This window comes from Lynx rufus, unplaced genomic scaffold (genome assembly GCF_022079265.1).
Source record: "Lynx rufus isolate CCGP_SWC_20201006 ecotype Redwood Valley unplaced genomic scaffold, mLynRuf1.p SCAF_1, whole genome shotgun sequence".
NCBI classification, from domain to species: Eukaryota; Metazoa; Chordata; class Mammalia; order Carnivora; family Felidae; genus Lynx; species Lynx rufus.
In genome coordinates, this window is record NW_025814823.1 from 69,112,949 (window position 1) to 69,140,021 (window position 27,073).

The 27,073-nt window shown below is 40.2% G+C and overlaps 1 protein-coding gene across 4 annotated transcripts in view; it reads left to right on the plus strand.

Moving 5' to 3' along the window:
* MBNL2 (muscleblind like splicing regulator 2) overlaps positions 1 to 26,185 on the plus strand; it is a 158,773-nt gene extending 132,588 nt beyond the window's left edge. For 2 of the 4 annotated variants that reach the window (XM_047081162.1, XM_047081144.1), the window contains 2 exons: positions 243 to 337; positions 23,395 to 23,494. In XM_047081162.1, the coding sequence (XP_046937118.1) occupies positions 243 to 337; positions 23,395 to 23,409 (110 nt within the window). In that variant the 3' untranslated portion in view covers positions 23,410 to 23,494. Of the gene's footprint in view, positions 1 to 242; positions 338 to 23,394 lie in introns of all 4 variants that reach the window. The other 2 variants (XM_047081152.1, XM_047081138.1) reach the window with 1 other exon arrangement.
* Positions 26,186 to 27,073: the final 888 nt, after the last annotated feature.

Below are 27,073 nucleotides of genomic sequence, written 5' to 3' on the forward strand. Positions count from 1 at the left end.
TTGGCCTTTCTGGGAATCACTGATTATGTTTTAAAACTTCCTTTAATTGTACTTGTAATAAGCTATTTTCCCTTTTTTATTTCTCTCCCATGCTTCCTTGCTTTGCATTGTGATTGCATGCCATCTGCTGGTTTAACCCATGATGGCTTGCTGCTCTGATATTCACCATGCCAAAATACCACTTCTATTACCATAATGCTACACCCTCCTGTTCATTGCTCCCATGGTACCCCTCCTGAAAGTACCCATGATGCACAGCGCTACGTCAGCCACTGTCTCTGCAGCAACAACTCCTGCAACAAGTGTCCCCTTCGCAGCAACAGCCACAGCCAATCAGGTTTGCTCCTTTTAAAGCTTTCTTTCACAAATCCCAAACTCTAAATGAGTGCTGATATTTAAAAAAAAAATTCTCGGTGAGAATTTTTTTTTCATGTTTATCCATCAAATTTTATTTTTTTAATTAGTTTATAGCCAGCATTTATGGACAGGTTGCACTTATTTAGAGTTAACATTTACTGCAAATAATGATGTAGCTATGTTTTGTGTTGCACTGTTTGTTTTCGTACCTAATATTGTGTAATTAACCTGACAGGCTTAAATTCCTTTTAGTACAGCATTACGTATCCAGTGGTTTGTGAATTGCCACAGAGAAACTGTAAAAGCTGAGCCGGAAAACTGGCTATATTTCGATTCGGTTCATTCAGACCCTATCACCCGCTGGGGAGGAAAAAAGTTCTCCTCTGAGAAAAGTCTCCCCTTTTTCCTTCATGTCAAATTTGAGGTCTGAATGATTCTTGTCCACATCTCGCCTTGGTCATATGTGCTCCCAAACTCACTGGTCCCCACTTCACAATTTGTGTAGAGATATTGGCCTAAGAACCAGAGCGTACTGGAAGAGAAATACTAGGCACTGAGTTCACAAAGGCTGGATATAACTAATTAGGGGTGTTTAACTCTGTTGGTTTAACGCATGTGCCGGAAAGACCATGGATGTCCTATTTCTCAGTGAGAACCAGTTGGCTGTTTCCCACTCTGTAATCACAGGCTGACCGTCACCCTAACCCCAGCCAACCAACTTGCAAACATGTGCTCCCGCACGGGAGAGGCACATGAGGACTGGTGAGCGTAAACTCTTAACCTCGCCTAGAAAAACACGTTACTGCGCATGCCCTCCCTTCATAGAAGAGCAATGGTTTTGGTTCTGCTTTTTAGCTTAATTTTTTTTTTAAAGTAAAATCAACCGTACTGATAAAAGATAAAAATAGATATAGGAGTAGGCTGGAGGGAAGGTCTGAGCTAATGGGAGAAACTGGGAGAAATCACGTCAGGTCATAAATGCAGATTCCAGACTGCATTTTGCAGGTGAGAAGGGCCAATTCACACTTTCTTTCTATGTTCAAGTACGTAAGTGATCCCAGTGCTATGCGTCCCATCACGGAAGCGACAAGTGTGAGTGTACTTGAATGAAGGAATAAAAGTAAAATCCCGTGATAGGTCCGACTGTGTCCTCTGAAATGTGATGAAGCAGGACAGGGATGGGGGGGGCACCCACACGTGCTCTCAGAGGCAGATATAAACTAGTGATAACACTTCAGCTCTCCCTCACCACCTCCAAAGTGCCACATTACCTCTAAGGAAAGCCAACTCAGCTTCCAGACAGATATGATAAAGAATAGCAAGTAAGTTTCTTAGCTGGGAAGAAGATTCAGAAGATAGGATGGGCTGGAAGAGGGAGAGACAACTTTCATCCCTGCTATAACTAGGTTCACAGCTATAACTAGGTTCCCTTTCATTTGCTCGTTTGTAATAAGGAAGCTGGATGTTTGGATATTTAGGTCTGAGTCCTGCCTTCTTGAACCATGTTTTTGTGGTTGTTGACAGAATTTTTGTGAGAAAGTCCTCTCCTAAAAAAACAAGTTTGAAGTATCATATACTGGCATTCATTATGATGGAATTTTACTATACTTTATGGCAAGTTAAGCACTTGGGTTTTTATTTTTTTTAACATTTTACTTATTTTTGAAAGACGTAGAGCAAGTTGGGAGGGGCAGAGACAGGGAGACACAGAATCTGAAGCAGGATCCAGGCTCCATCGGAGCTGTCAGCACAGAGCCAGACGCAGGGCTTGAACCCACAAACAGTGAGATCATGACCTGAAGTCGGACGCTTAACCAACCGACTGAGCCACTCGGGCACCCCAAGCTAAGTGCTTCTAATGCTGAGAGATCTTTCCTAAGAATGGAAAGGAAGTCAAGACAAAGAAACACTGTGGAGTTTGGGCATAAATTCCATTCATATGGTAAATACTTAATCACATATCATAAATATTTTTTCCAGCCTGGTGATTTTTTTTTTTGGCTTTCCTGGGAAAAACTTTGAGAGATGCACACACGTGTGTGGGTTTCTGTACGTGGGAGGGTGGCAGGGATAGGAAGCATGGGATATGCAAAGGCTAAGATATATCATTTTACAGCAGACTGTGATTGGCAAGGGAACTGACAAGTTTAACTCCAGCTACATTTAAAGAGATATTATTAAAGGAGTACCTGACAGTAGCTTCGAGAATCCTAAATCTGTGTCTTGCAGTTTATCAGATATACTAGTTGCTGGGCTCCACTTCAGTGATGAAGAAGAGAAATCCTTTAGCAGCTCTTCAGGAAGGTCAGCTTGCTCAAGAAAACTACAGAAAAAGAAATAGTCGTAAATATAAATTTTTCAGATAGAATATTTTTTACGTATTTTCAACAAGTTTCAAAGAGCGAAGCAGCCAAACAAGAACTTGGAATGTCTTCCAGTGCCCCACAATTCAGAATTCAGAGGATGCTGATGGCCGTTAAATGACAAGGCATTGTCTTGTTAATCTCACCCTTTAAACTCAAATAGAATCATATCCATGTGAATGATGTGTCCTTTAAACAAAGTAAGTCTCAGTTTCCTCATTTGGGAGAGGGAGCCCAGCATTAAATCACCCCAAAGTCCCTTCCAGCCCTAAGATCCAGAAAACCTGTGGTCCCTTCGCTGCTATGCTGGACCCAAAGTATCGGATGTATGAAGCTAGACACTAGCGGAATGGCAAGTAGTGCTAACGATTTCAGAGTTCAGGGCACAATAAGCATCTTGCCTTCTTTTTCCTTCATGGAGTGATCTGTCTTTAACAAAAAATGCGCTAGGGTTTTGACAGTCTTTCAGTGCATTTGATCAATTTATACCGGCAGTTCAAACAGTTCAAACCTCACAGGCATTTGTAATTAGAGACAAGTCATTCATAGAAGAAAGATAGACCAAAACATCCCACGACAGACCCTCTGGTCCAGGCTTCCTTTACACGTGAGCCCGTGGTGAGCCAAGACGAACAGGTACAAACCTCGAAATTAGGTTCTCAGGGCTGAATCAAGGGGCCAGCAATGAAAGTTTTCAATGAACTTAGACTTGTAGTTTGAAATGCAGTGAAGACAAAATCCAAATATTTGGGGGAAATATAAAATAATCCTTTTGGTTGTTTGACTCTGGGCATGGCTTTATAAACAAAGATGCAATGAACAAATTTATTAGCAGCTATTTCCTCTTTCAGCTAAGGTCTTTGGGCCTTACTATAGAAATTACATTACATAATCATTACCTAATAAGATTATTATTTACCAACTACTTATTTTGCACAAGATACTATTCTAAATGGTTTCTCTCTCATATATGTTACATTATATATCATGCCATATATTTTATATTATATGAGAGAGGGAACGTATGTATAGATATACTCATGTAAGCCTTAATCACAGTCTTATGAGCACAGCTTTGGGCATCTCTGTTTCACAGATGGTAAGACTGAAACAGAGGTTAACTAACTACCTTAGCCAAAGTTCAACAGCGAATGAAGGGTCTTGCTGGAACTGAATCCCGGGCAATCTGACTCTAGAAGCCTTGCTCTTAACCACCGTGCTACACCACCTTTCTCATAATTATAAATACACAAAAGTCAGTTCCCTCCCCAAATAAAACTATCTTTCAAGTGAGACCCAATAGCAACACACTCTGTTGCTATAGGAGGAAATGAAGAAGCCTTGCTTGTGCAGCTCAAATTATGGTGAATCCTAAGGGGGGTGGGGGTGGGGGGTGGGAGATGGCCTAAACTTGAGCTTTGAGCTAGTTATGTAATTGCCAGGTCGTGTTTGGAAACCATATAGCTGATATCCACTATTGCAATATATAACCACATATGAATATTCTGCATAATATTATATATAACAGTGAGTCCAGTGAAAATTACAAACAGGATTTATACACGTAAGATAAGAAGTAAGAAGATAAAAAGTCAAAAAGAATTCGTCCTTAGTCCTAGTGAAGCAGGCTCAAGGGCTTCTTTTGGGTGAAACCCTTGCCCAGACTTGACTCTTACTTCTGCCCATCAACTAACAAATGGCCTGGTAAGAAGGAAGGTCAGACATGAAAATGAAAATACCATATAAAGCGGTCTGTTTCAGCCCAACAGATAGAATGTATCAATCTACAGATGCCTATATTGGGAAATATTTGATCTCAGAGTACACATTAAAAGACGTAGAGGTATACAGCTTAGTATATGGATTGCCTAGTTTTTTTCATATTGCAAGAAATTTCATTTAACAAGAGTACAGATTGAAATTCTTATAACTTGAATTATTATAGGACTCTATGCTGTCATTGCTCTGCTATGTTTTATTTCAAACCTACATTCTGTTTCAAGAGGGGAGAAAACAGTTTCCGAACAAATACACTTCAAGTTTTAGTTCTTCATTTATATACAGAGTTCATTCAGTTTACCTAATAACATCCTTGAAGACCCAGTTAAAATACAGTTTATACTGACAGTCTTTCCCTTCATCCCGGCAGCTAGAAGTGCTTTTTCTAGCCTCTGAGTTCTGAAAGGACTCTACCTGCACGCTCCTCGGAGCATCGCTGGAGAGAAGGAAGGCAAGCGCACACGCGCACAGGCAGGCAGGGGCGAGTAAAAGGTGAGGCCAAGAGCTAACAATCTGATTGGCCAGAGCCTCAGTTTCCGGGGAGGAGGCAATCTGATTGGTCAGAGCCTTAGTTTCCGGTGGGAGGGGTGGTGGTGACTGCAGTTGGGTTTGATTCTGACCGTACAGGACCTAGGCAAAGGGTTTTGCCTGATTTGGCCAATAGAGGTCTTTAAACAGGATAGTTGACAGAACAGAAGTCTGGGGAGAGTGAACAGATAGATTTGAGGCTGGAGAGTCTATGGAGACCATTGAAAGGTTTTAACTGAGACGGTGGCCACTGGCAAGTGGCATACTTTGTCTTGCCTTTGCCACATTTACTTTTAACCAAAGAGAAACATAAAAACTCATCCCATGGCAAACGCATCCAAATATTAACATCCTATGGCACAAAAAGAAATTCGGGCTGAGGTGAAAGATTAGCCACAGGAAGTCGCTCCCGTAGGACCGGAATTCAGTCCCTTCAGGGACAGCAGTTGAGTGGACTCACTGGTCCCATGTCTCCAGCGTGCTTACTCCTAACATGTGCCTTTCCACTTCTTCCTAAATGAGACTTCAGAGCCACAGAAGCTCAAAGACCTCCCAAGCCTTTGCTCGAAAGAAAGAGCCCCTCCAGATTTGGAGTGAATACACACCACCCATGTTTCCACAGTGAGAGCTACATGGGCAGTGAGGGCGATTATCCATCTAATTCATTCTGGGAAATGAGCCTGTGCTAGGAAGAAAAAGTTCTTGAACTTGGATATTAGGAAGCTTTTTATAGAGCACCCCACCAGTTAACTTTTTTTTTTTAAGTTTATTTACTTATTTTCAGAGAGGGGGAAAGGGCAGAGAGAGGGAGAGAGAGAATCCCAAGCAGGGCCTGCACTTTCAGCACAGAGCCCGATGCAGGGCTCAAACCCACTGAACTGTGAGATCATGACCTGAGCCAAAATCAAGAGTGAGATCATGACTGAGCCACCCAGGTGCCCACCCCCCAACCAGTACCTTTAAAGCTAGGGAAAACAAATTATATTTCTGGCAATATGTTAAAAATCTCTCAATCATATCTACAAAAAGTGATGATTCAGGTTTAAAATTATGACCTCAAAGTCTTGTTACATCTTCTAAACACTCCTCCAAAGATTAAATCGATTTAACAAAAAGTTGACCTTAGGAAGAGTTTATTGAAAATTAGTAATATACACATATAATTCTCTATTTATGAGAACATATCTAAGTCAGAAAAATCCCATTTTCTATACATGCCAGTTATAAATTTACTGTATCTGATAATCAACTTCAATAATATCGTACCAAAAAAAAATTACATGCAACCAGATTCATAATAGTATGCTTTATCTGGCCTGCTACAAATTACTTGAGAGGGAAGAATAAAGATTAAAAGCATCAAATTTTACTTCTCACAAATAAATGTGAACACAACCTCAAAGCTATTTGTATAAAGATTTTTGGGTATGTAAGTTAGCCTGTACTAATGAAGAAATCTAGAAAGGTAAGGTCATGTTTTACTTAAACTCTCATCTCAAAGAGTTTTATAAAACATCTATTATGCAAAGCCATCTGCCAGGACTATATTCAGATAAACGTAGGAGGCATTAAACACTCCCCACTATTCACCATTTGACCCATTTGGAGCCTGTTTTTTTTTCCCCCACAAGAAAAATCTTGGTTCTGTAAAGCATTGGTGTGGGGGAAGTGGGTTCCTGGGAGACCCTCTGCCAAAACACACGGTGGTAACTGGCCTCCAAGTATGGATGCTCGAATTCCTTTCTCACCATTTGCTCATTCCTGGGAACAGACTGTAGAAAGCAGCTGGGACCCAACTATGTTGTGCTCCAGAGAGGCCCAGAGAGCAAGTGTCAAAATCAAGTCCTTGTGAATGGTACTCAGGTGGAGAACATCCATCTCAGCATTTGACTTCCCACCGCTAAAGCTCCTTAGCCACCTTGCACGTTTTGCTCATGTCCTAACAATAGAAGGGGGTTCCGTTTCAGTAATGGATCAGGTTGCTTCAAATGAGGCAGAACTGCCATATTAAATATTTTGTGGAAAGAGGTAGCAGTGAGTAAGCATGGGGGGGGCGGGGGAGGTTGGAGCCTGCTATAGCTCTAAGTAAAAAAAAAAAAAGCTAAATGTTTGAAACTGCAGGACTTGCATTCAGTTAACGCTATTGGCTAAAGCTGCTTGGCAATTTAAGTGTAAATTCCATGGCGCAGTGCAGCTCAGGCATCAGGATCCAGAGGGAATGATCCGGGTCAGAACACTTTTGGAGGAGGGGTGGGTCTTGGATCTAGGAGAACCGTACAGAAGCAGATTGTTTTTGCTCTTCAAGAAATCAGAAAATAAGAAGACAATAGATCTTTTAGCTTTCTGCCTCAGAGGCAGCTGCTTTGCAGGCCAAACGACCCTAAGGTTCAGTTCATAAATGTGTCTGCGGATTCTCAAAGGAAAGGCTAAGTTATGTAAGTGTCGTAATCTAGTGCATTTTCATTTTTCATGAATAATTTACACCTCATGGTGAGAAACTTGGGTAGAATTCTTTTCTATGGAGCACCTAAAGACATATCAGCTCCAATTTTGTGCAGCTGAAGAGAAAATGTCAAGGGTCCTTATGTGGGACTTTACTGCCTGGTGGATTGTCCTACTTATTATGACTCAAATCCCATCCTCTTTTGCATTTTGATGGAATTTGGGGGGAATCTTTTTAGATTGAGAAGTTCTTTTCCCAGTAGTATTTTGGCTTCTGTTGATGGTAATAAAATCATGCTCAACTTTCCTAATTTGAGGTTTCCGCTTTTGAGCAGAGTGAATATACTGTTCATCCTGTATGTGTGTTTATTTCAGCTGTAGACCTGCACGGAAAGAGACTAGCTACCACGCAGGAATTGAAATCCATTTTCAAGGGCTGAAAGATGAATGGGGTCTCATTCTTAATAAAAGTTGTTAGGAACAGAGTACAATTTTGATTTATAGGCATTTAGCTCCCCAAGTTCTACCGCTGCCGCCCGCCTTCCTGCACTTCTTACCAGCATGTTTGGGGCGTTGGCAGCCTTTCTGTGTGGGCAGATGGAGAGGAGACATCCCCACCGCTTCCTGATGAGGGGGGAGGGACAGCCAGCTGACCTGACTGTTCCTTCACTTACTGGATCTGATGCCACCACGTGTCACAGACAGTTGCCAGTTGGTCTGGCCTCTCAGCCCCTGCTAGCATTCCCTCTGGGCCACATCGCTGGGGGTGACGGCTTCAAGGTCAGACCTGGCTGAGTCTGCTGATCATTCTGGAGGCTGCCACTGTGGGCAGGGGCTAGATACCAGGAGTTTACTACCTAGTCAGAGAAACACGGAGCAATGGGAGAATGCCAGCAAATGAAATAGTCGGATACTCAAACGTTACTGTATGGGAGGTAAGCTCCGTGGCAGGGCCTTATCCCTAAAAGGGCTGGGGAGTAGGTCTTGAGGGGTATGTAGGAATTTGACAGATAACGACTACTGTGAAGCATAAGGGGTGGAGATGGGCATGGGGTGAGGGGGAAAGGGGACAACCCATATGAACGTACCACCATTCTGCTTTACGTGTGTCCTCATATTTAACCCTGTCAGATGGGTCCTATTCTTCTTTTACATGTGGTGAAATCAAGGCTTAGATTGGCCACATGTGCCATCAGTAGTAGAGCCTGCATTTGACCCCAAGTCCATCTGACCCTGAAGTCTATGCCTCCCCCTTGCCCCACATTCTTCCTCAGTAGCCTATGTGGTTCACACAAGAGTTTTAGAATCAGTCCTGGACTTTATCCTACAACAGAGGCAGATGGAACAGCTATTACTTTATCAGATCTAAAGGAGGCGGGTGGACCCTGGCTCACATGGGCAAAACGAAGAGCTCTAGGCCATAGTGAGTGGGAGAAAGAGGAGAGGGTGCGTTTGGGCAGGGCCGGAAAGTTCAGTTGTGGAGGTGAGAAGGGATTAGTTACTGAGGGCTTAGGAGGGCAGGATGGGAGCAGGGCAGTGAGGTGTTAAATCAGAGACTAGGAAACGCTAATCTACCACAAGTGAGTGGGTGGGAACTAGCTGGGACAGGCTGAGGGCAGGTTCACTGGGGAGGAAGCTACCTCATCAATGAAAAGATGAACTTGGGATGGAGAGAAAAGAGGAGATATGGGGAGGGATAATTAAGAATCAGGAAAGTTCAAAGGCGCATTTTGATCCTTTGGCCTCCCAAGGGTCTTCTCCCGCTTCTATGGTGTCTGGATTTCACCAACTTCCTCCTCCCTGCCACACCAGCCTTCTGTAAGACATCTCTCCAATGACTCACATAAGAACAGTTCTTGTTGACACATCTTCACTTGTATTTGTACTATGAAGGACCAGTTTGTTGACCACTATTCTCTGACATTGGTTCATGAAAAAGTGTAGCATTTAGAATCTAATCTGCTGGAGCTTTTGGTCTGTTTCACTTTCAGTGATCAAATCATATTATTCTTTCTATCATTGCCTTCGCTCTGGCGTTTTCAAAGATCCTCAGAGTTTATGTCGATGAGCTTCCTGTCATCAAATACAGACACTCTTCACTGTTCACCACAGTCTGGAAGCAGCGTCATTAAGCTGGTCGTTGTAAATGTCACCCATTTTTCCATAGTCATGGTTACATCAGGCATTGCAGGTCTGACTGCAGACCTGCATCAACTCTTCACAGTCATGAAAGACAGTACACCGTAAGAGAAATTTACTGCAGTCCTGCCATACTCCCACAGTAATATAAAAAAGGAAACTAAAATGCAAGTTACAAATTGGAACAGGAGCCCAGGTGAGCAGGACAACTTATCCAAGTCACACAGATATTGACAGAGCCAGGGCTGGCACCCAATTATCTGTGTCCTTCTGAGAGTACTGCTTTTTCTCTTTCACCACACTGCCTTCCTGAGAACGTGCTTTAACTGATCATTCCCGTGGCCACAAAGTAGAGAGCGCAGAGAAAACACACAGACAACTCAACTGCTCTCCTTTATGGAGGACTTTCCAAGAGCCAGACGTTGTGCTAATAAGCCTTTTATATGAATTATTAAAACCCAAAATGGCCCTGTAAGGGACTAGTCTTATCCCCAGTATGCAAATGAGGAAACTAGTTTCAAGAAGCCGAGAGGCTTGTCCGAGATCATCGGTCAAGTGGCAAAACCAGATTCAGAACTTTTCCAAGCCCCTAACTTTCCATTGCACAGTGAGAAAGACCTAGAATGGTTAAGTGACTTGCTCAAGGTTACATGAGGGTTCGAAACTTGCCTCCTAACACCGCACTTACCCCACTGTCAAACCACAACGCAGCAAGAATATGTGAGCTACACATTTGTTTTTGAACAATCAATAGCTTTGCTTCCTTCTTAGAACTTAGAAAAGTTTTTGAGGAATCAAAAAGATACCCAGGGATGTTAAACTTGATTCCTTCTTTTTCTCCAAATATATTTTCCAATAATAATTTCATAGCTCTTGCATGAGTCATTCTTTCAATATTTGTCATTGTTACACTGAAATGTTTGAAAGGGCCAGAGAACCACCTTAGTTATGAGAATTCGGGAGAAAAGGAATTGCTTGAATCTATTCCTGTTGTTCACCTTTTCTTTGCTCTTCTCTGGTCCTTGCAATGTGAAGGATGGCCTTGAACAAGGAGAGAAGTTTAAAAAGGGAAAGCTAAGGAATATGTCAAGAATGAGAAGAAAACCCCATTGTACTCCTTTGCCTTGGGAAAAAAAAAAAGGTGTTTAAGTGTTGCTTTTTTTTTTTTTTTTTTTAACATAAGGTCATAACATAAGTCCCTTGTCTGCGGTGTATGTGAGGCCCAGGAAAAGACAGGTGTATGTGGGGCTCAGGACAGGACAGGTATATAGGGGACTCCAGGACAGGACAGGTGAAGGTTTGAAGACAGAAGCACGGATGTGTGTTAGACAGAGACTGGTGTGCAGAAGTGTCCATAAATCGTGGTTTGCTCTAAGCAGAGCGATACACAGATTATTAGTAAATGCTGTCTATACCTTGTCAAAGTATTCATGTTTTGTGGCCTGGCCTAGGAAGCTAACTTAGGTGAAATATTACCAAATAACAGTGGTCGCATGTGCTTCCTACCACTAGGCACTCATTAAATACATGATCTGATCCACACAACTCATGAGTTAGGGACAATGTTTGATCCACACTGTAGAAATGAGGAACACTAAGAATGATAAGTGTCGAATCACTTGCCCGTGTAACACATCGAACGGGCCTAGAGCGGGCTTGGACGGGATCTAACTCAAAAGAATCCTTCCTGTCATTGGATGTTAACTTTCTACTACAGTGGACGCTGATCATCATACACTGATGACTCTTGATGCTTTTATAATCAAAGATTTTAGTTTGAAAAATGATCAATATGAGTGACAGTCAAGACTTTCATGAATAAACAGAGAAATCCAGCTTATATTTATTTAGTTGTCAGTGACAGGTCAGGATACACAAATATAGAAAGGAGAGTAACTATATTTGACATTTTTAGTATCTTAATATCATCAAAATCAGGTTTATTAACAACATAGATGGAGTGCAATACAGATCATATAATACTTAAATGCACAATATTATTATTTGAATGTCCATTTTAAATAGAAGCTGAAATGAAATTTTATTTATTCCCTTCCCTTTTAAGAAAAGGGAACCAACACTTAACAAAACCAGATACTTACTATACATTGTTTCATTTACTATTCAACAGAACTCTGTGAAGCGTCTTATCCATTTTCCAGAGGAGAGCAAACATTAAAGAATAAATTGTTTAAGATTCAAGCAGGTAGGAAGTGGCTGGACAGTTTTAGAATTCAGGTTTACCGGCCTCCAAATCCTGTTCTCTTGGGTCTCCACCATAGAATGAGATTGGAGTTTATGGTCAATGTAGGATTGGGATTAATCTCTTTATATGGTTCCCTTTAAAATGTCTAACTATTGAGTTTAACTATTAGTTTTTAAAGTTGTAACCATTTAAGAAGGAAGTTCTAATAGAAACAAACCTCTTGAAATCCAAGCTCAGTATCAGAAATAGTCTGAAAATACTGTTGGTTGATGAAACCATAAGGAAATTCAAATTTTAGTCCAGAAAACAACAGCTAGAAAGCAGATGGACAAGGTCACCATTTCACCCTTACCAGGATGGTAAACTGGCAAATAACTTCTGGCTGGAAAGAGTCTACCAAGAGGAGTCCTCTCATCCAGGGCTTTTCATTTTTTTAATTTTTCAAACAATGATAACTTTAAGATTTTTTTAAGTTTATTTATTTTGAGAGCAAGAGAAAGAGCACAAGCAGGGGAGGGGCAGAGAGAGAGAGAGGGACAGGGTTGAGAATCCCAAGCAGGCTCGGCACCATCAGCACAGAGCACAACGTGGAGCTGAAACCCACAAACCGTGAGATCATGACCTGAGCCCAAATCAAGAGTTGGACGCTTAACCCCCGGGCACTCCTAAACAACGATAATTTAAAAGGAGAGACACTGTTTTTCTTCCCAGTCTCCATAGAACCTTACCTTCACACCTGTCTCAGGTGAATTGAACATCACTACTTGGGAATAAACGTTTGGGGTGGCTTGGAGGAGGCAACTCAAAGGAGCCACTAGGAGGATGTCTGGTTGTAAGCAAGCCGGGGAGCTGAATTAGAAAGTGAGTCTAGGAAGCTGATGACAATTCAGGTATGAAACAGAGAGCCAGGGGTCCCATTTTAAAGCCAAAAATGGGGAGAAGAGAAGGAAAAAGGAAGAAGGAAATAAGTATTGGGGGGAAAAGGGGTGTAAGGAGTTATTCTTTAATGGGCATAGAGTTCCATTTTGGAATGATGAAGAGGCCTGAAGATGGATGGTGCTGATGGTTACTCAGCAGTGAGTGTCCTTACACCATTGAACTGTACATTTAAAAATGGTCAACATGGCAAATTTTAAGCTATGCCTATTTGCCACAATTTTCTGAATTGGAAAAAGGATCTGAATAGACATTTCTCCAACCAAGCAGGGATTAGGATTGGAAAGAAGACATGTGATTGTACTTTTATTAGGTCCATCGTATAAAGTTATTTTTACCTGACAAATTATTTTTTGTGGCTGTGTTGTCTTTTAAGAGTTCTGTTTTCGTAAAGCAGGCAGCTGCGTACACAAGCAGATTTGTCCTCAGTGAGCTATCCTCGCTGGAAGCGGGGTCTATGCTGAGATGTGAGGCCGTAACAACAGCCCAGTGTTCACTCGGTGGCAATGCACCTTCATACCTTTTCTCAACAGACATTTACTAAGAACCTAGTATGTTTCATGTAAAATTGACATTTCTGGGAATACAGCATTTACAAAAAATTTTCAAAGTTCATTTATTTATTTTGAAAGAGAGAGAGGCAGGGAGGAGCAGAGAGAGAATCCAAGCAGGCTCCACACTGTCAGTGCAGAGCCCGATGTGGGGCTCAGACTCACGAACCAGGAGACCAGGCCCCGAGCCAAAATCAAGAGTCAGCCGCTTAACCGACAGAGCCATCCAGGCACTCCTGGGAATACAGTATTGAACAAAACAGTCCCTGTTCTCATGAATCTTACCTAATGAGGGTGCCAGGCAGTAAACCCACATGCAAACAGTGACAGTCCAAGCACTTCTCATATAATAAGGATCATCTCAAAAAGTAGAAATGCTCAAAGAATGGTCCTAGCCACTGAGTTTTGACAGAGGACAGCCATAAAGAAATAAAAGAGAATATAGAGGAGCTTTCTTCATATATTTTCTTTTTTCGGTCTCCATTTTTGGTATTTTGACTCCCCCTGGGAGTTATTAGGGAAGACAGATGGTAACCTGGTTTAGCTACCCACCAGCCTGCAGAGGTACCAACATTGTGCAAGCAGAGTGAGAAAGCCAGGCTCAGAAGGTCACGAAGCTTGCTGATGGCACAGATAAACCTCCTGAAATTCCAGTCCAGGACTCTGATTTTTCCTTTGCGCCATGATTTTACACACAATTAAGTAGTTTTGTTCACCACCTTCTCTCTCTCTCTCTCTCTGACTCACATATGCAGACACACAGGCAAAGAACTAAAATAGGAAAAAAAAAATACTAATTTTGCTGGAAATTTTGTTAGATGGCAGGGTCATCCCACCAATTCCAGAAATGTGCAAGATGAGTACAAGACACATTTCATGGCTTGCATGCAACATTAATCTTACCATTCCTTTTACCGAATCTTAGCATTTGGTTACTTTTCCGCCTTTAAGTGTCCTAAAAGCCAGTTCTTAGCAGGCTGGATTATACATTCTGCTCCACTGTTAAAATGAACACCACAGCCAAAATGTGCTCAGGATTCTAAGTCCAACATAATGGAGGTGGATATAAAAGCAGGGTATTGAGCAGGATTGAGGACTTTATGTTGAATCCAACAGGATCTTGTTTCTGTGATTTTTTTCTTGGCCCAAGTCTTCAATTTATTACTGGAAGCAAAACCCCATATTGAAAAGAGCAGGTATAAATGACTGCTCTGGAAATCTCTTTTCCATTGCTGCATAAACTGATTTTTAAAGGCATAAAAAAAGTTTTCTGTGATTCCACCTTCATGTCCAGGGGTCACCTTCCGTGAAATAGCCTCCGAGGTGGGCGGCCTATTTCATCCCCGGTAGCCTCACTTGCTATACATCTCACTGAAAATATTCTAAATATGAAATGTCATATTTAGAAAAATATTTTCTAATTTTTTCCTATAATGTTTTAGAATATTTTTTTAAGTTCATTTATTTTGAGAGAGAGAGAGCACGCACATGTGCAAGTGAGGGAGGGGCAGAGAGAGAGAGAGAGGGAGAGAGAGAGAGAATCCCAAGCAGGCTCTGCACTGTCAGGGCAGAGCCTGACGTGGGGCTCAAACCCACGAACTGTGAGATCATGAGCTGAGCCGAAATCAAGAGTTGGAAGCTTAACCAACTGAGCCACCCAGGCACCCCAGAATATTTTCTCAAATAGTGTGGTACAAATCTTGTATACTGTGTCTCATATAGTAGAGGAATTTAGCCTTCTTTCATATATAAAAAGTCCTTAATTTTAAAAGTGTTTGTTCAAAATTCCCTTTGTCACTTGGTTTGAAACTCAAATAATTTTCCCATAGAGACAGTGAGGAACTTGATGGTAACGTCTCCAGGTTGGCCTATCATAGTTTACTTAGCTCATGACATTGCTCAAGGATAATACTGTACTAACAGCATGGGATAGGCCAAATACCATGTGCATGGACGTTTCTGTATCTTTGAGACTCAAGAGAGATGCCAAAAGCATATGCCTAACTCAAAGCCCCAGACAGCTGTGTGATAGAAAAGTCCTTCACTTTCTCTATCCGCTGGGAGTAGAGGAACCATCACCCACGGTGAATTCCTTGACTAGGATGTTTGCTGGGGAAGGTCGGTAGGGTAGGGATGCAATGCATGGTGTGGAAGACAGAAGTGTAAGGCATGAATAGGAAGAGAAAACCTGGGACTTGTCCCTACCCGACCACCAGATGCATGCATCCACCCTCCTTCCCATTTTCCTTGGTTGCCACGGCCTGATCCACCCACTTCTTTTTTTTTTTTTCCTGGCTGTCATGTGGCCCCTCCAGTCTAGGGTCTGGTTTCGTTTTCGTTTTGTCTTGACTTCCTCTGGCATTTGCAGAGCAAACATGGTGTTATGGCTCCTCTCTTCCAGAACGAGCACCCGACACCCCTGAACACTTCTGTAGCATTACAGGGAAGCATGAGGAACGAAAGTCTCTCATAGGCCTTTTCCTTCTTTCTCATTTACATCCTACAGGAGAAAGAGTCATCCTTGGATGATCTATGGATTTTTAGGTGACACAAGGGCTAGATTCCTGTCTCACTGTAAAACCAACAGAAATGATCCTCAGAATCCCCTCAAGGGACTTGGATTGGTTGAGGCTAGGTGTGGGATAGATAAGGGGATCATGAGCAGAGCCTCACCCCATACTTACAAGAATCTAGATTTTTCCACATGTGACATGGAATCATGTGAGAAGTGCAGTCTTACTCAAATCAAGAACTTCCAAGTATGTATTTTATCCAGATAAATCCAGATAATACAAATTGTCAGTGTGGACCCTGGTCAGTAATCTTCAGTGAGACCAGGGTTATTGACTTTCATGCAAAACCTCAATTATTACTATTTTTAAATGATCAATTTTTATGTATTAGAAAGTATATCTGAAGAATCTTTCTGTTCAAATATTATAGGATAGAAAATTTTAGAAATGAGTCCTCAGCAAAATGATATGTCATTGAAAACAAAGGAATTAGAACTTTGAATGTAAACTTTCTGTGAAGAACAGAGGACAAAACAATCATCTGACTAAACTACTCTTTACGGTCTGCTAAATACTGTGGGCATTCCGGCTGCCTTGGGTTGCTCTTTTTGAGTGTGAAACTCATTGCCATATTTGAGAACTTTCTTCCGCAACCCGCATGTGTGCCTAGCCTTCCTACATACATGCAAGCCCATTTTGAAATCAAGTCAAATGTGGCACAAGATGTTGCCTTCTCTCAGAATAGTATTCCCCCAAATGATGACTGGGACTATTTTTCCAAAGTGTGTTTTCATATACCACTAATTATCTTTGAATTGTCTGTGTGGTTCAAGTTTACAAATAGTCTTGAAATAGGCCAGAGTGCTTACAAATGTTCATTTTTTAACCCATATCATTAGAACTGCTCTGATAAGGTTATGGTCACTGAGACCAAAGACATTTGCTTTTGACTTTAGTAATCCATTCTGTGATTAAGTACAGAATGAGTTTGCAGCCAAAAATGGACCCATGGGCCTCTGCCTTTGTACATTTCACCTCAACCAAAATACTTCACAAGTTTGGCCTCTCAGACAAAATTAGGGAATTTCAGACAGTTGTGACTGACATGAGAAGTACTAGAGAAAAGACGGAGAGAATATTAAACAGTAGACAGACTGAAGGAGGGAGGGATGCCAGTAGATAGTAGTGAAGAGAAACATGCATGACAGAATAGAAAGAAAAAAAAAAAACCCTGTAAATAAAGAAAAAAAATATTAGCCTGGTGAGCAACAAGCAAGCTTCCCTAGCTTGGCCATAGTTGCAGGAAATGCCATTCGGTTTTCAATTTTTTAATTAATAATAAGTTCTGTTTAAAAAGATAGCAAAACATCCTTTTAAAAATTACCTTCCAAGGAAACAGGGCCTTGTAACCATGAAACAGATTGTCTAAGGAATCAACCAAGTCTAGAAGTTTTCTTCAAGTGGCTCTTTTTTTTATCCGCCTTGTTTCCGTCTTTGTGAGTGATTCTTCCCCAGCCTGGAATATTTTTCCCTTATCGATATATAACAGGGAGTAGGGGAATGGTTTATTTTTCTCGAATATTCCCTAATCCTGAATTTCCCTGAGAGACTGCAGAGATGTATATTGCACAAAGGGTTCTTTTCCTGCCCCCATTACTATATCGCACTTGTGAGTGGTCTGTTGGTATGCTACTGATGGCAGCTTTGTGGGATTGTGTCCTCAGTAAATACTTTTTCAGCGCTCTGTGCACCCAACAGTTAATACGTGCCTCCCTAGACACTAGAGATATAAAGATGAATGAAACATGGCCTCATTCTTAAAAACTTTGCTGTGGACCCAGTTAATGCAACAGCCTTGCTCAGAAATGTGCATTAGAGATCCCATGCTAGTAGTATTCAGATCCACTGAGATTCCTTCAGATTTCAGCAAAACCATACAAACATAGTATGAGGCACATTTTATCTACATCATCAAACTCAACACTCCAAAGACACTGTTGGATGGCTATTCACAGGAAGATTTAAGTAAAACATTGTTCTTCTCTTCTAATTATTTTGTGGTTTGGATCCGTAGGAACAGTTGGTCTTTTCATTGAAATGTTTTTCGTATCAATTAAGCCAAGCAGTAAGAGTTCTTACTGACTTTAATATTGAGCTAACATTTTGAAAGATAATTCATCTGGCATCCCGTGAATCTTTGTCATGAACACATTTATATAACAAGTATGAATATTTCTGGAAGTCATCTGGAAGCTCACCGTAACCTAGGGTATTCATATGTTCAGTTCCCGGCTATCCACCACGAGGCAGGAAACTCAGAAAGTGTTAGTAGTTGGTGCCTCTGAAGCCTGGAGAAATCCTATGCTGATCTCTCTTCTTTGGCTAACTAGCTAACCAGGGCTAGTTAGTTCAGCGGTTGAGTGGATGATGCCAATGCACTCAAGTTCAGTGTTTCAGCCTCTGCATGGACTATTTTGCTTTCAACCAAGTGCATTTCTTACTCTGGCCAGCTGTTTTTCAGGTGTCCACCAAGGGTAAGAGCATATGGTTGGCTCAGCCAAAATCTAACATCATCTTGGAAGAGAGAAGGCAATGTGGATATTTCCTATCTGGTGAATCAGTAAAGGGAGGGACAGTATTTTTTTCTTAGAGGGTGCCTGTTGGTCAAGTACCCTATTCCTTTGGGTGAAAGTCAAATGTCTGCAAGTTGCAGGATTAACTCCCCAGTGTTGCCTACAGCATTGACTGTTACCTGGCTCAGGAAGCTAGCAATCCAGGCTTAATGGATCTCTCCTCCCAGTAAGTAAGGCACAAACCAGCATTCAGCCCAAAGATATATTTGACCCACAGAGTTGTTTTCTATAATGTCAAGTAGTTGCTGAATTCCCATCCTCTTTTGGAAAACAGAAAGGCCAAGCAATGTGGAGCCCAGGTTTCTGCAGGTAGCCATTGGCTGGAGCTGACTAGCTGCTCCGCCATTCCTTCCAGGCACGGGCCCTCCCATCTGCCACACTCCCTACCTGACCCACTCACTCATGTGCATTTCCTGCCTGGGCCCCGCAGTCAGTCAGCTTAATATGCAGGGACCCTGTCTTCTTTTTAATAAATTTGACTGCTGTTGCACTATGAAGCAAATGGTATACGCACTTCCCGGAGGATGCAGAGATTATTAAATGGCTGCTCTAACACATTTGAGGGGAAAACAACCCATTTGATATTCTTTGGGGCCATTCATGCCTTGTCTTCAGCAAATATGTATTAGACTAATTGTATACTGGGTTCATATGGGAATAATTTAAGGATATGGATTAAGCAGAATCATCAGATTCTCAAATCTGACCACCTGAAGGAAATGCTAATTAAAAAGTAGACTCCACTGCAGCCAAGTAATATTTTTTGCATCACCGATACTCTTGTTACAACTAGAGGGTCCACCAAAGAGTTATCCCTGACCTCATAATTTGAGATCGAGTGGGTCTTTATTTTAAAAATAGTTTTAAAATGTTTTAAATTGCCCAATATTGTGGACATCAGCTAGTCTCATTTTTGTGTGTTCTCCTTTAGTGGAAAAAGGAATTAAAAATAATACTTTTAAAAGTTCAAAATATTGATTTACCATACAAGATTGGCTAAAATCTTATTTTAGCCCCTTCTTCATCATGGTTCTCCTTCTACGAGAAAAGACTTAAATTTGAGAGACTGGTCTATCAGAGAGATGAACAGAAGTACATCCTGTTCAGTGTATTTGGTTTCTTTCCCATCACATACCATACTGGGGTCCCCTGAGGCTGAAGCAGTGGACCTGTGACTGGGAGGAGGGGCTTCCACTGCTGTGAGCAGTCACATGTGCAGCAGCCACTGGGAGGAGCCCTGGGTAGGATGTGGTTGCCCCACCCCCCACCCCCGGGCAAGGACCAAGCAGCCCCAGGGTCCCTCAGCAATTTCTCCCCACATGGCTCCTGCGGACAGTCACTGCTGCCTCCAACACAGGGCTCCATGCTGTTTGCTCTAGACTCTAGCCCATGGCCCCGCCTTTCCCTGGTTCCCAGGCTCCCACAGGGCTTCTTCTGAGCACTGATCTCCACCGGCCCCATGAGAGGTATAGACACGTCCTTTGGAATCACTGTTTTCCCCGGTCATCGCAGACTGTCACTATACCCTGGAGGGGACTCCCGTGCCAGCAGACAGAATGAGCTAACAACTCTAACTCATGCTGGTTTGCACAAGCACTTTGTATGTCGTGCAAGCCGGTTAAAACCGTTTGTGCTGCTTTTCCTGTGTGTCTGCAAAATACGACTGGCAATACTGACCTAGCTCTTAGGGCTCTGGTAAAAATCGCTCAGAGCCTCCCAGAAAATCAAGGAGGCATCTATTCAAATTACACCAAAACAACAATGATGTTTCAGAGAGGAGATTTCTGGGGAATCCAGTGTGGTAGCCAGCTCTCTGACGTGTGTGTGTGTGTGTATATATATATATATATATATATATATATATATATATATTCTGGCAGACCCAGGGGAATTTTCGATTGCCCCTTCCAAGAAAACACAGGAGGTTGAGGAAGGAACTTTGGAGATCAGTCCCAGTTTGGGCAAGTGCAGGACAAGAAGGGTGCCACTGACAGCCAGTCTATCGAGGTCACTTTGGTGAACTGTGATTTAATTAACTGTTCTTTAAAATGGACAGGCTGAGGATTAGGACTTGTCAAAATCCGATTCATAGCCCATGTTTCAGGGCCACGTATAAATCTGTTCTTTTAAGAATGCACATTTTGTACCTAAATTGAAATATTCAGACACCCACGGAAGGTTTTGATCCTGCTGGCCATTAAAATTACAATGGAGATTGAAGAAGTCTTTACGTGTAGAACAAATTTTATATGTCCATATAGAATTAGTAAGAAAGAAAATCTCTGAGAAGAGGCAGCAGGGAAGCATACAAAATGTACCTATTTGTCTTTATTTTAAAATTATGTTTCTTTGCTGTGAATTAAAAATATAATCTGACTAAAGAAAAACCAGATTTCAAACTAGACAGAACAGCCCTCTTTACTTCCAAATGGCTTCCCTACACCCTACCCTCTATACTCCCTTCCCCCCCACACACACACACTTGGCTCTTCTCTTCCCTCCAGGGGTCTCCCTCCAGCTGGAACTTGTTCTGTCCCCTCTGTGGGCCCCATGGCCTGTCGTGTCCCACATCCTATACCATCAGAAGCAGCAGTCAAATGGGCAGTAGCTGTATCAGAGGCACTCAGTTGGTAACTGTTCCTCATCTGGACTCCTGTCTGCATCTCCAGACTGTATTTCACCCCAGAGTACACTTAATTCAGATTGTACCAGCAAGCTGTATTTCTCAGGGGGGAGAAAAAGTAATAATCAAATTACATTTTCAAGAAAAATGCTACCATCCAAAAAAATGAAACACTCAAAGCTTTCTTCTAAAATCAAATCTCTTGGACTTCTTGAAGCTCATGGCTGCCAGGAGAGTTATTCATTTTTTTATACCACATACCATAGTCCACAAGTTAGTCAAAGACATGACCAGAGTTTCCCGGTGTAGAGGCCAGGTGGCAGTAACAGCTGACAGATAGTAGCATCGGCCATTCTTGTTTATGTCTTTATCCATATAACGAATCCTGTGTAAACTGAGGCGGACGGTCCAGGCAAGCTGGGTGAGTCCAGTTAACTCTCTCAGTTAACTTCAAGGTTAATTTACAATTCCTTTAAACCCGAGTGGTTGTACATGTCTCTTTGTCAAATGTAAGTCCAAAGCGCTGCTGCGACTAATTTCTGTCATACAAATTTCCCCTTTGCTAGGCTTTCTGTAGGATACCTTCCTTTCCAGGCAGTTCAGAATATCACTCTATGTGGCAATATAGTGTCACTTAGTAAGCAAGAATGTAAATATATTCTAAAATATGTATTATTTATGTATCAGTTTAAGAAATTGCAAAATTTTGTCCCATAAATATTTTAGGGAGACTTGCTGAAGTAAAAGAATAAAGAGAAAAAGGACATGATTTGATGTCCTGGGGCACATTCTTATTTGGAAGCCTTATAGACAGCACTGAAGCTGAGGGATTAAATAGAATAATTTCTATTTAATAGTCAAGTCTCTAAATCCAAAAGTGAAGTTACAATACGACCAGCTGAATTTGGTATTAGCAACTTGCAACGGGCTCTTCAAGGATACTGTGATAATATTTACATATAAAATCATTACATCTCATTTTTATTTGTGTATCAGTGTGCCAGGACATCAGTATATAAGTATACAAGACAAGGAATGCTATTTTTCCCAGTTAATTTTAAATTCCTAGGAACTTAAAAAAAAAAAAGAATGAACGTATCTGAGAAGTTTTGAGTTTATATTTAGTATAAATATTTAATATAAATGAGTTCTTCCTCTATTTTTAAAAATTCCATACACATCTGTATGTTCCAATAAATTAAAGGATATGGTTTATTTCATGGGAGGAATTAATTTGAGTTTGTACTATTTGCATATACACTAAAACTGTTTTATGTAAACTGCAGGAGCACCCACTTAAAAGGAAAAAATATCCACGTGTGAATTCTAACATAATAGGATAAGAAATTATGCTTGTAGAAATAAGGCTTTAATTGGGAGTTGCATCCCAGTGTGCAGGAATATTAGCTTGGCCATAGAGAATTTTTACTGGCTTTTTCCTAAACACTCTTAGCACTTTGATAAATAAATAGTTCATTCATTGCACAAAGTTTGGTTGAAGTATTGCACAAAGAATAAATACTTTTGTTAGAACGTGTTAAAAGCTTGGCTTTTTAAATGCTTGAACTTTAGAGGACTGGGTCACCCAAGGCAAACTCCCTGTCTTTTGCAAAGGTATGAAGTTGGAAATGAGCTTGGAAATCAGACTCCTGGGACCACGATTTGCATCGGATAGTTTAGCTTTATCTGTGCTTTTGGATTTGTTAAGAATGCTTTAACTGCTTTATTAGAACATTGTCCCTTTTTCTCTTTCATTTGGGACATTCGTACATTCTCTACTGGTTATTATATCTTGGGAACAAAATTACTTTGGATGGGAACACACCTCTGAATTTTACATGCGTGTAAATAATAGATAATACTTAATTTGTTATATATTTAAAAATGTTTATATTTAAACTTTTCCCACAACTTTTCATGTACAAATGAATTCTCTGATTAGACTCCCTGATCACCTTAGCAAATACTAATTGAATGAATATGTGAACATACAAGAAAGAGATATGAGGCAAAGACTAAAAAGGAGATCGGGGTCTAAACACACTGCATGCCCACATATCCGCTATCAGAGTTTTACAGAAAATAAAATTCTGTGCATTTGCCTCACTGCTGTTTACAGCGGCCACATAGCAGCAGCGCCTGAGTATAAAAATTTTCAGCATGGAGGGTGGGGATCGTTGAAGATGACGATTGCATCAAAAGATCACAATATATCAAAATGAGAAATTGAAGAAAATTCCTATTTTCAAAGAGCAAAAAACTGAAACTCGTTATGTTCCCTCCCAGCAGGATGTCTAAAGCATGCTTGTCTTTTTCTTTAACAGATAATTCTGAAATAATCAGCAGAAACGGAATGGAATGCCAAGAATCCGCATTGAGAATAACTAAACATTGTTACTGTACATACTATCCTGTTTCCTCCTCAATAGAATTGCCACAAACTGCATGCTAAATAAAGATTTAGTTCTTCTGGACAGACCACAACTGTAAGAAGCTAGTGCTGCTATATCATATATGAGTATTAAATATGGTATGCTTAGTATATTCCAACCTAAGATAGTTAACTACCTGAGACCAGCTGTGACGTTTAAAGACATAAAGAATAAAGTTTACTTTTCAAGGGTTTCTAAACATAGTTTCTGTCCTAGGAATATTGTCTTATCTCCATAACTATAGCTGATGCAGAAAGTCCAACCAATGTACTCATTTCGATTGAGAATACTTCCAAGTTAGCAATAAGCGATTAGCATTAGTTAAAAAAAAAAAAAAAATCTATTCCGAGGGCAGGTTCTAACGCCAATTACTGTCATTTCATTTACCCGCTGGATCAAAGAGTATGTTTCGCTTCTTCACAACATGAATGCTGCAGCAAAGGTGGGAAGTGAAGTAAAACGGACGCCTGTCCCGCAGGTCTAAAATTTGAATGGAAGTTCAAGCACAAGTACGGGGGACACATCAAAGTGTGGTTGTTTGGTTTGCCTGGAGATGCCGCATTGAATCATGTGATTCTAGAATAACATTAACTAGATTGAAAAAAGAAACTTTGCACGGTATGAGCTTCATACCCCACCAAACAAAGTCTTGAAGGTATTATTTTACAAGTATATTTTTAAAGTTGTTTTATAAGAGAGACTTTGTAGAAGTGCCTAGATTTTGCCAGACTTCATCCAGCTTGACCAGAATGAGAGGCCCATGCCAACAGTCTAATCAGAGGGATTAGTTTTTCAAACTCACCATCCAGTTGCCTGTTACAGAATAACTTCTAAACTAAACACCTAGTCAAACAACGAAGCTGTAGGTGAGGAGATCTGTATAATATTCTAATTTAAGTAAGTTTGAGTTTAGTCACTGAAAATTTGACTGTGACTTTAATCTAAATTACTATGTAAACAAAAAGTAGATAGCTTCACTTTTTAAAAAATCCATTACTGTTTTGCATTTCAAAAGTTGGATTAAAGGGTTGTAACTGACTACAGCATGGAAAAAAAAATAGTTCTTTTAATTCTTTCACCTTAAAGCATATTTTATGTCTCAAAAGTATAAAAAACTTTAATACAAGTACATACATATTATATATACACATACATATATATACTATATATGGATGAAACATATTTTAATGTTGTTTACTTTTTTAAATACTTGGTTGATCTTCAAGGTAATAGCGATACAATTAAATTTTGTTCAGAAAGTTTGTTTTAAAGTTTATTTTAAGCACTATCGTACCAAATATTTCATATTTCACATTTTATATGTTGCACATAGCCTATACAGTACCTACATAGTTTTTAAATTATTGTTTAAAAAACAAAACAGCTGTTATAAATGAATATTATGTGTAATTGTTTAAAACATCCATTTTCTTTGTGAACATATTAGTGATTGAAGTATTTTGACTTTTGAGATTGAATGTAAAATATTTTAAATTTTGGCATCACTGCCTGTTCTGAGAACTGGATGCACCAACCATATCATTTTCGTTTGAGCAAAAAGAAATCCGCCATTTTACTTAACGTTGGTCAAAGTCTAATGACTCTCTTTCTATTGTAGATTTGATAACCCCATCAAAAGAAAATCACATTCTAAGTGTAATCTTACATAGTGCTTGTATCGTTGCATTTGTTTTAATTTGTGGGAAAGTATCGTATCTAACTTGTATTTCTTTGGTAGTTTCATCTTTATGTATTATCGATATTTGTAATTTTCTCAACTATAACAATGTAGTTATGCTACAACTTGCCTGATACATTCAAACTTGTTTCATTTTTCATTTCTTTTTTTTTCTTTGTTATTTCACTTAAACTCATTGAAAACATAGTATGCGTTACTAAAAGGTCAATTACAGGAATCACTGAAATATTTTTGTAGACTAATTGTTGTAACATTGTCTTTCTTTCTTTTGTTTCATGATTTTGATTTTTAAAATTATTAGCACACAGCTATTTTCAGCCCTTTAATAATGCAGCATCAAAAACATCACCTGTATCCCCAAATGAATATAGAAGACTGTATTTTTACTATGATATCCATTTTCCAGAATTGTGATTATAATATGCAAAGAGTCATAAATATGCCATTTACAATAAGGAGGAGGCAAGGCAAATGCATAGATGTACAAATATATGTACAACAGATTTTGCTTTTTATTTATTTATAATGTAATTTTATAGAATAATTCCGGGATTTGAGAGGATCTAAAACTATTTTTCTGTATAAATATTATTTGCCAAAAGTTTGTTTATATTCAGAAGTCTGACTATGATGAATAAATCTTAAATGCTTTGTTTAATTACAAAAATAAAATCACCAATGTCCAAGACACGAAGATAGCAACTCAACAAATACTGTAGTTAAGAGACGAACTCACCACTTGTATGGGAACTACATTTCACTCTTGGTTTTCAGGATATAACAGCACTTCACCGAAATATTCTTTCAGCCATACCACTGGTAACATTTCTACTAAATCTTTCTGTACCACTTAAAGAATTCCCTCATTCATTACCTTACAGTGTAAACAGGAGTCTAATTTGTATCAACTCTATGTTTTGGTTGTAATATTCAGTTCACTCACCCAATGTACAACCAATGAAATAAAAGAAGCATTTAAAAGCATTTCTAGTCTTGCTCCTTTTTGTGTGGAGACAGACTGGTAATGAGCCAAACAAAACAGTCTCCACAATCGCACAGAAAACATTTGGGGACTTCAAGGAAGAGCAAGCTCTGGTCTTCAGATGGGAGACTGACAGGTTTTGCTTTTAACTTTGGTTTTTTAACCGTAAGGAAAGCAATTTAAAGGGATCACTTTGGAAGTTCTTTTAGTATTCCTTGAAACTAAAATAAACAGTAAATTCCCAGCAGTGCTATTTATTGTTTATTTTACCCAAGGGATACAGGAGTGCTGATGCGTACAGGCACCTGTACCCCAATGTTTAGAGCAGCACTTTCAACAATAGCCAAATTATGGAAAGAGCCGAACTGTCCATGAACTGACGAATGGATAAAGAAGTTGTGGTTTATATACACAATGGAATACTACTTGCCAATGAGAAAGAATGAAATCTGGCCTTTTGTAGCAACGTGGATGGAACTGGACAGTGTTATGCTAAGTGAAAGAAGTCATACAGAAAAAGACAGATACCGTATGTTTTCACTCTTATGTGGATCCTGAGAAACTTAACAGAAGACCATGGGGGAGGGGAAGGGGGAAAAAAAGTTAGAGAGGGAGGGAGCCAAACCATAAGAGACTCTTAAAAACTGAGAACAAACTGAGGGCTGATGGGGGGTGGGAGAGTGGGGAGGGTGGATGATGGGCATTGAGGAGGGCACCTGTTGGGAGGAGCACCGGGTGTTGTGTGGAAACAAATTTGACAATCAATTTCATATTTAAAAAAATTAAAAAATAATAAACAATAAATCCCACCACTCAGCCCTCTTCTTCAGGATTCTGCCTGATAATGAAGAGAACCGCAGCCACCAAATGGGAACAAAATATCAGTTTCA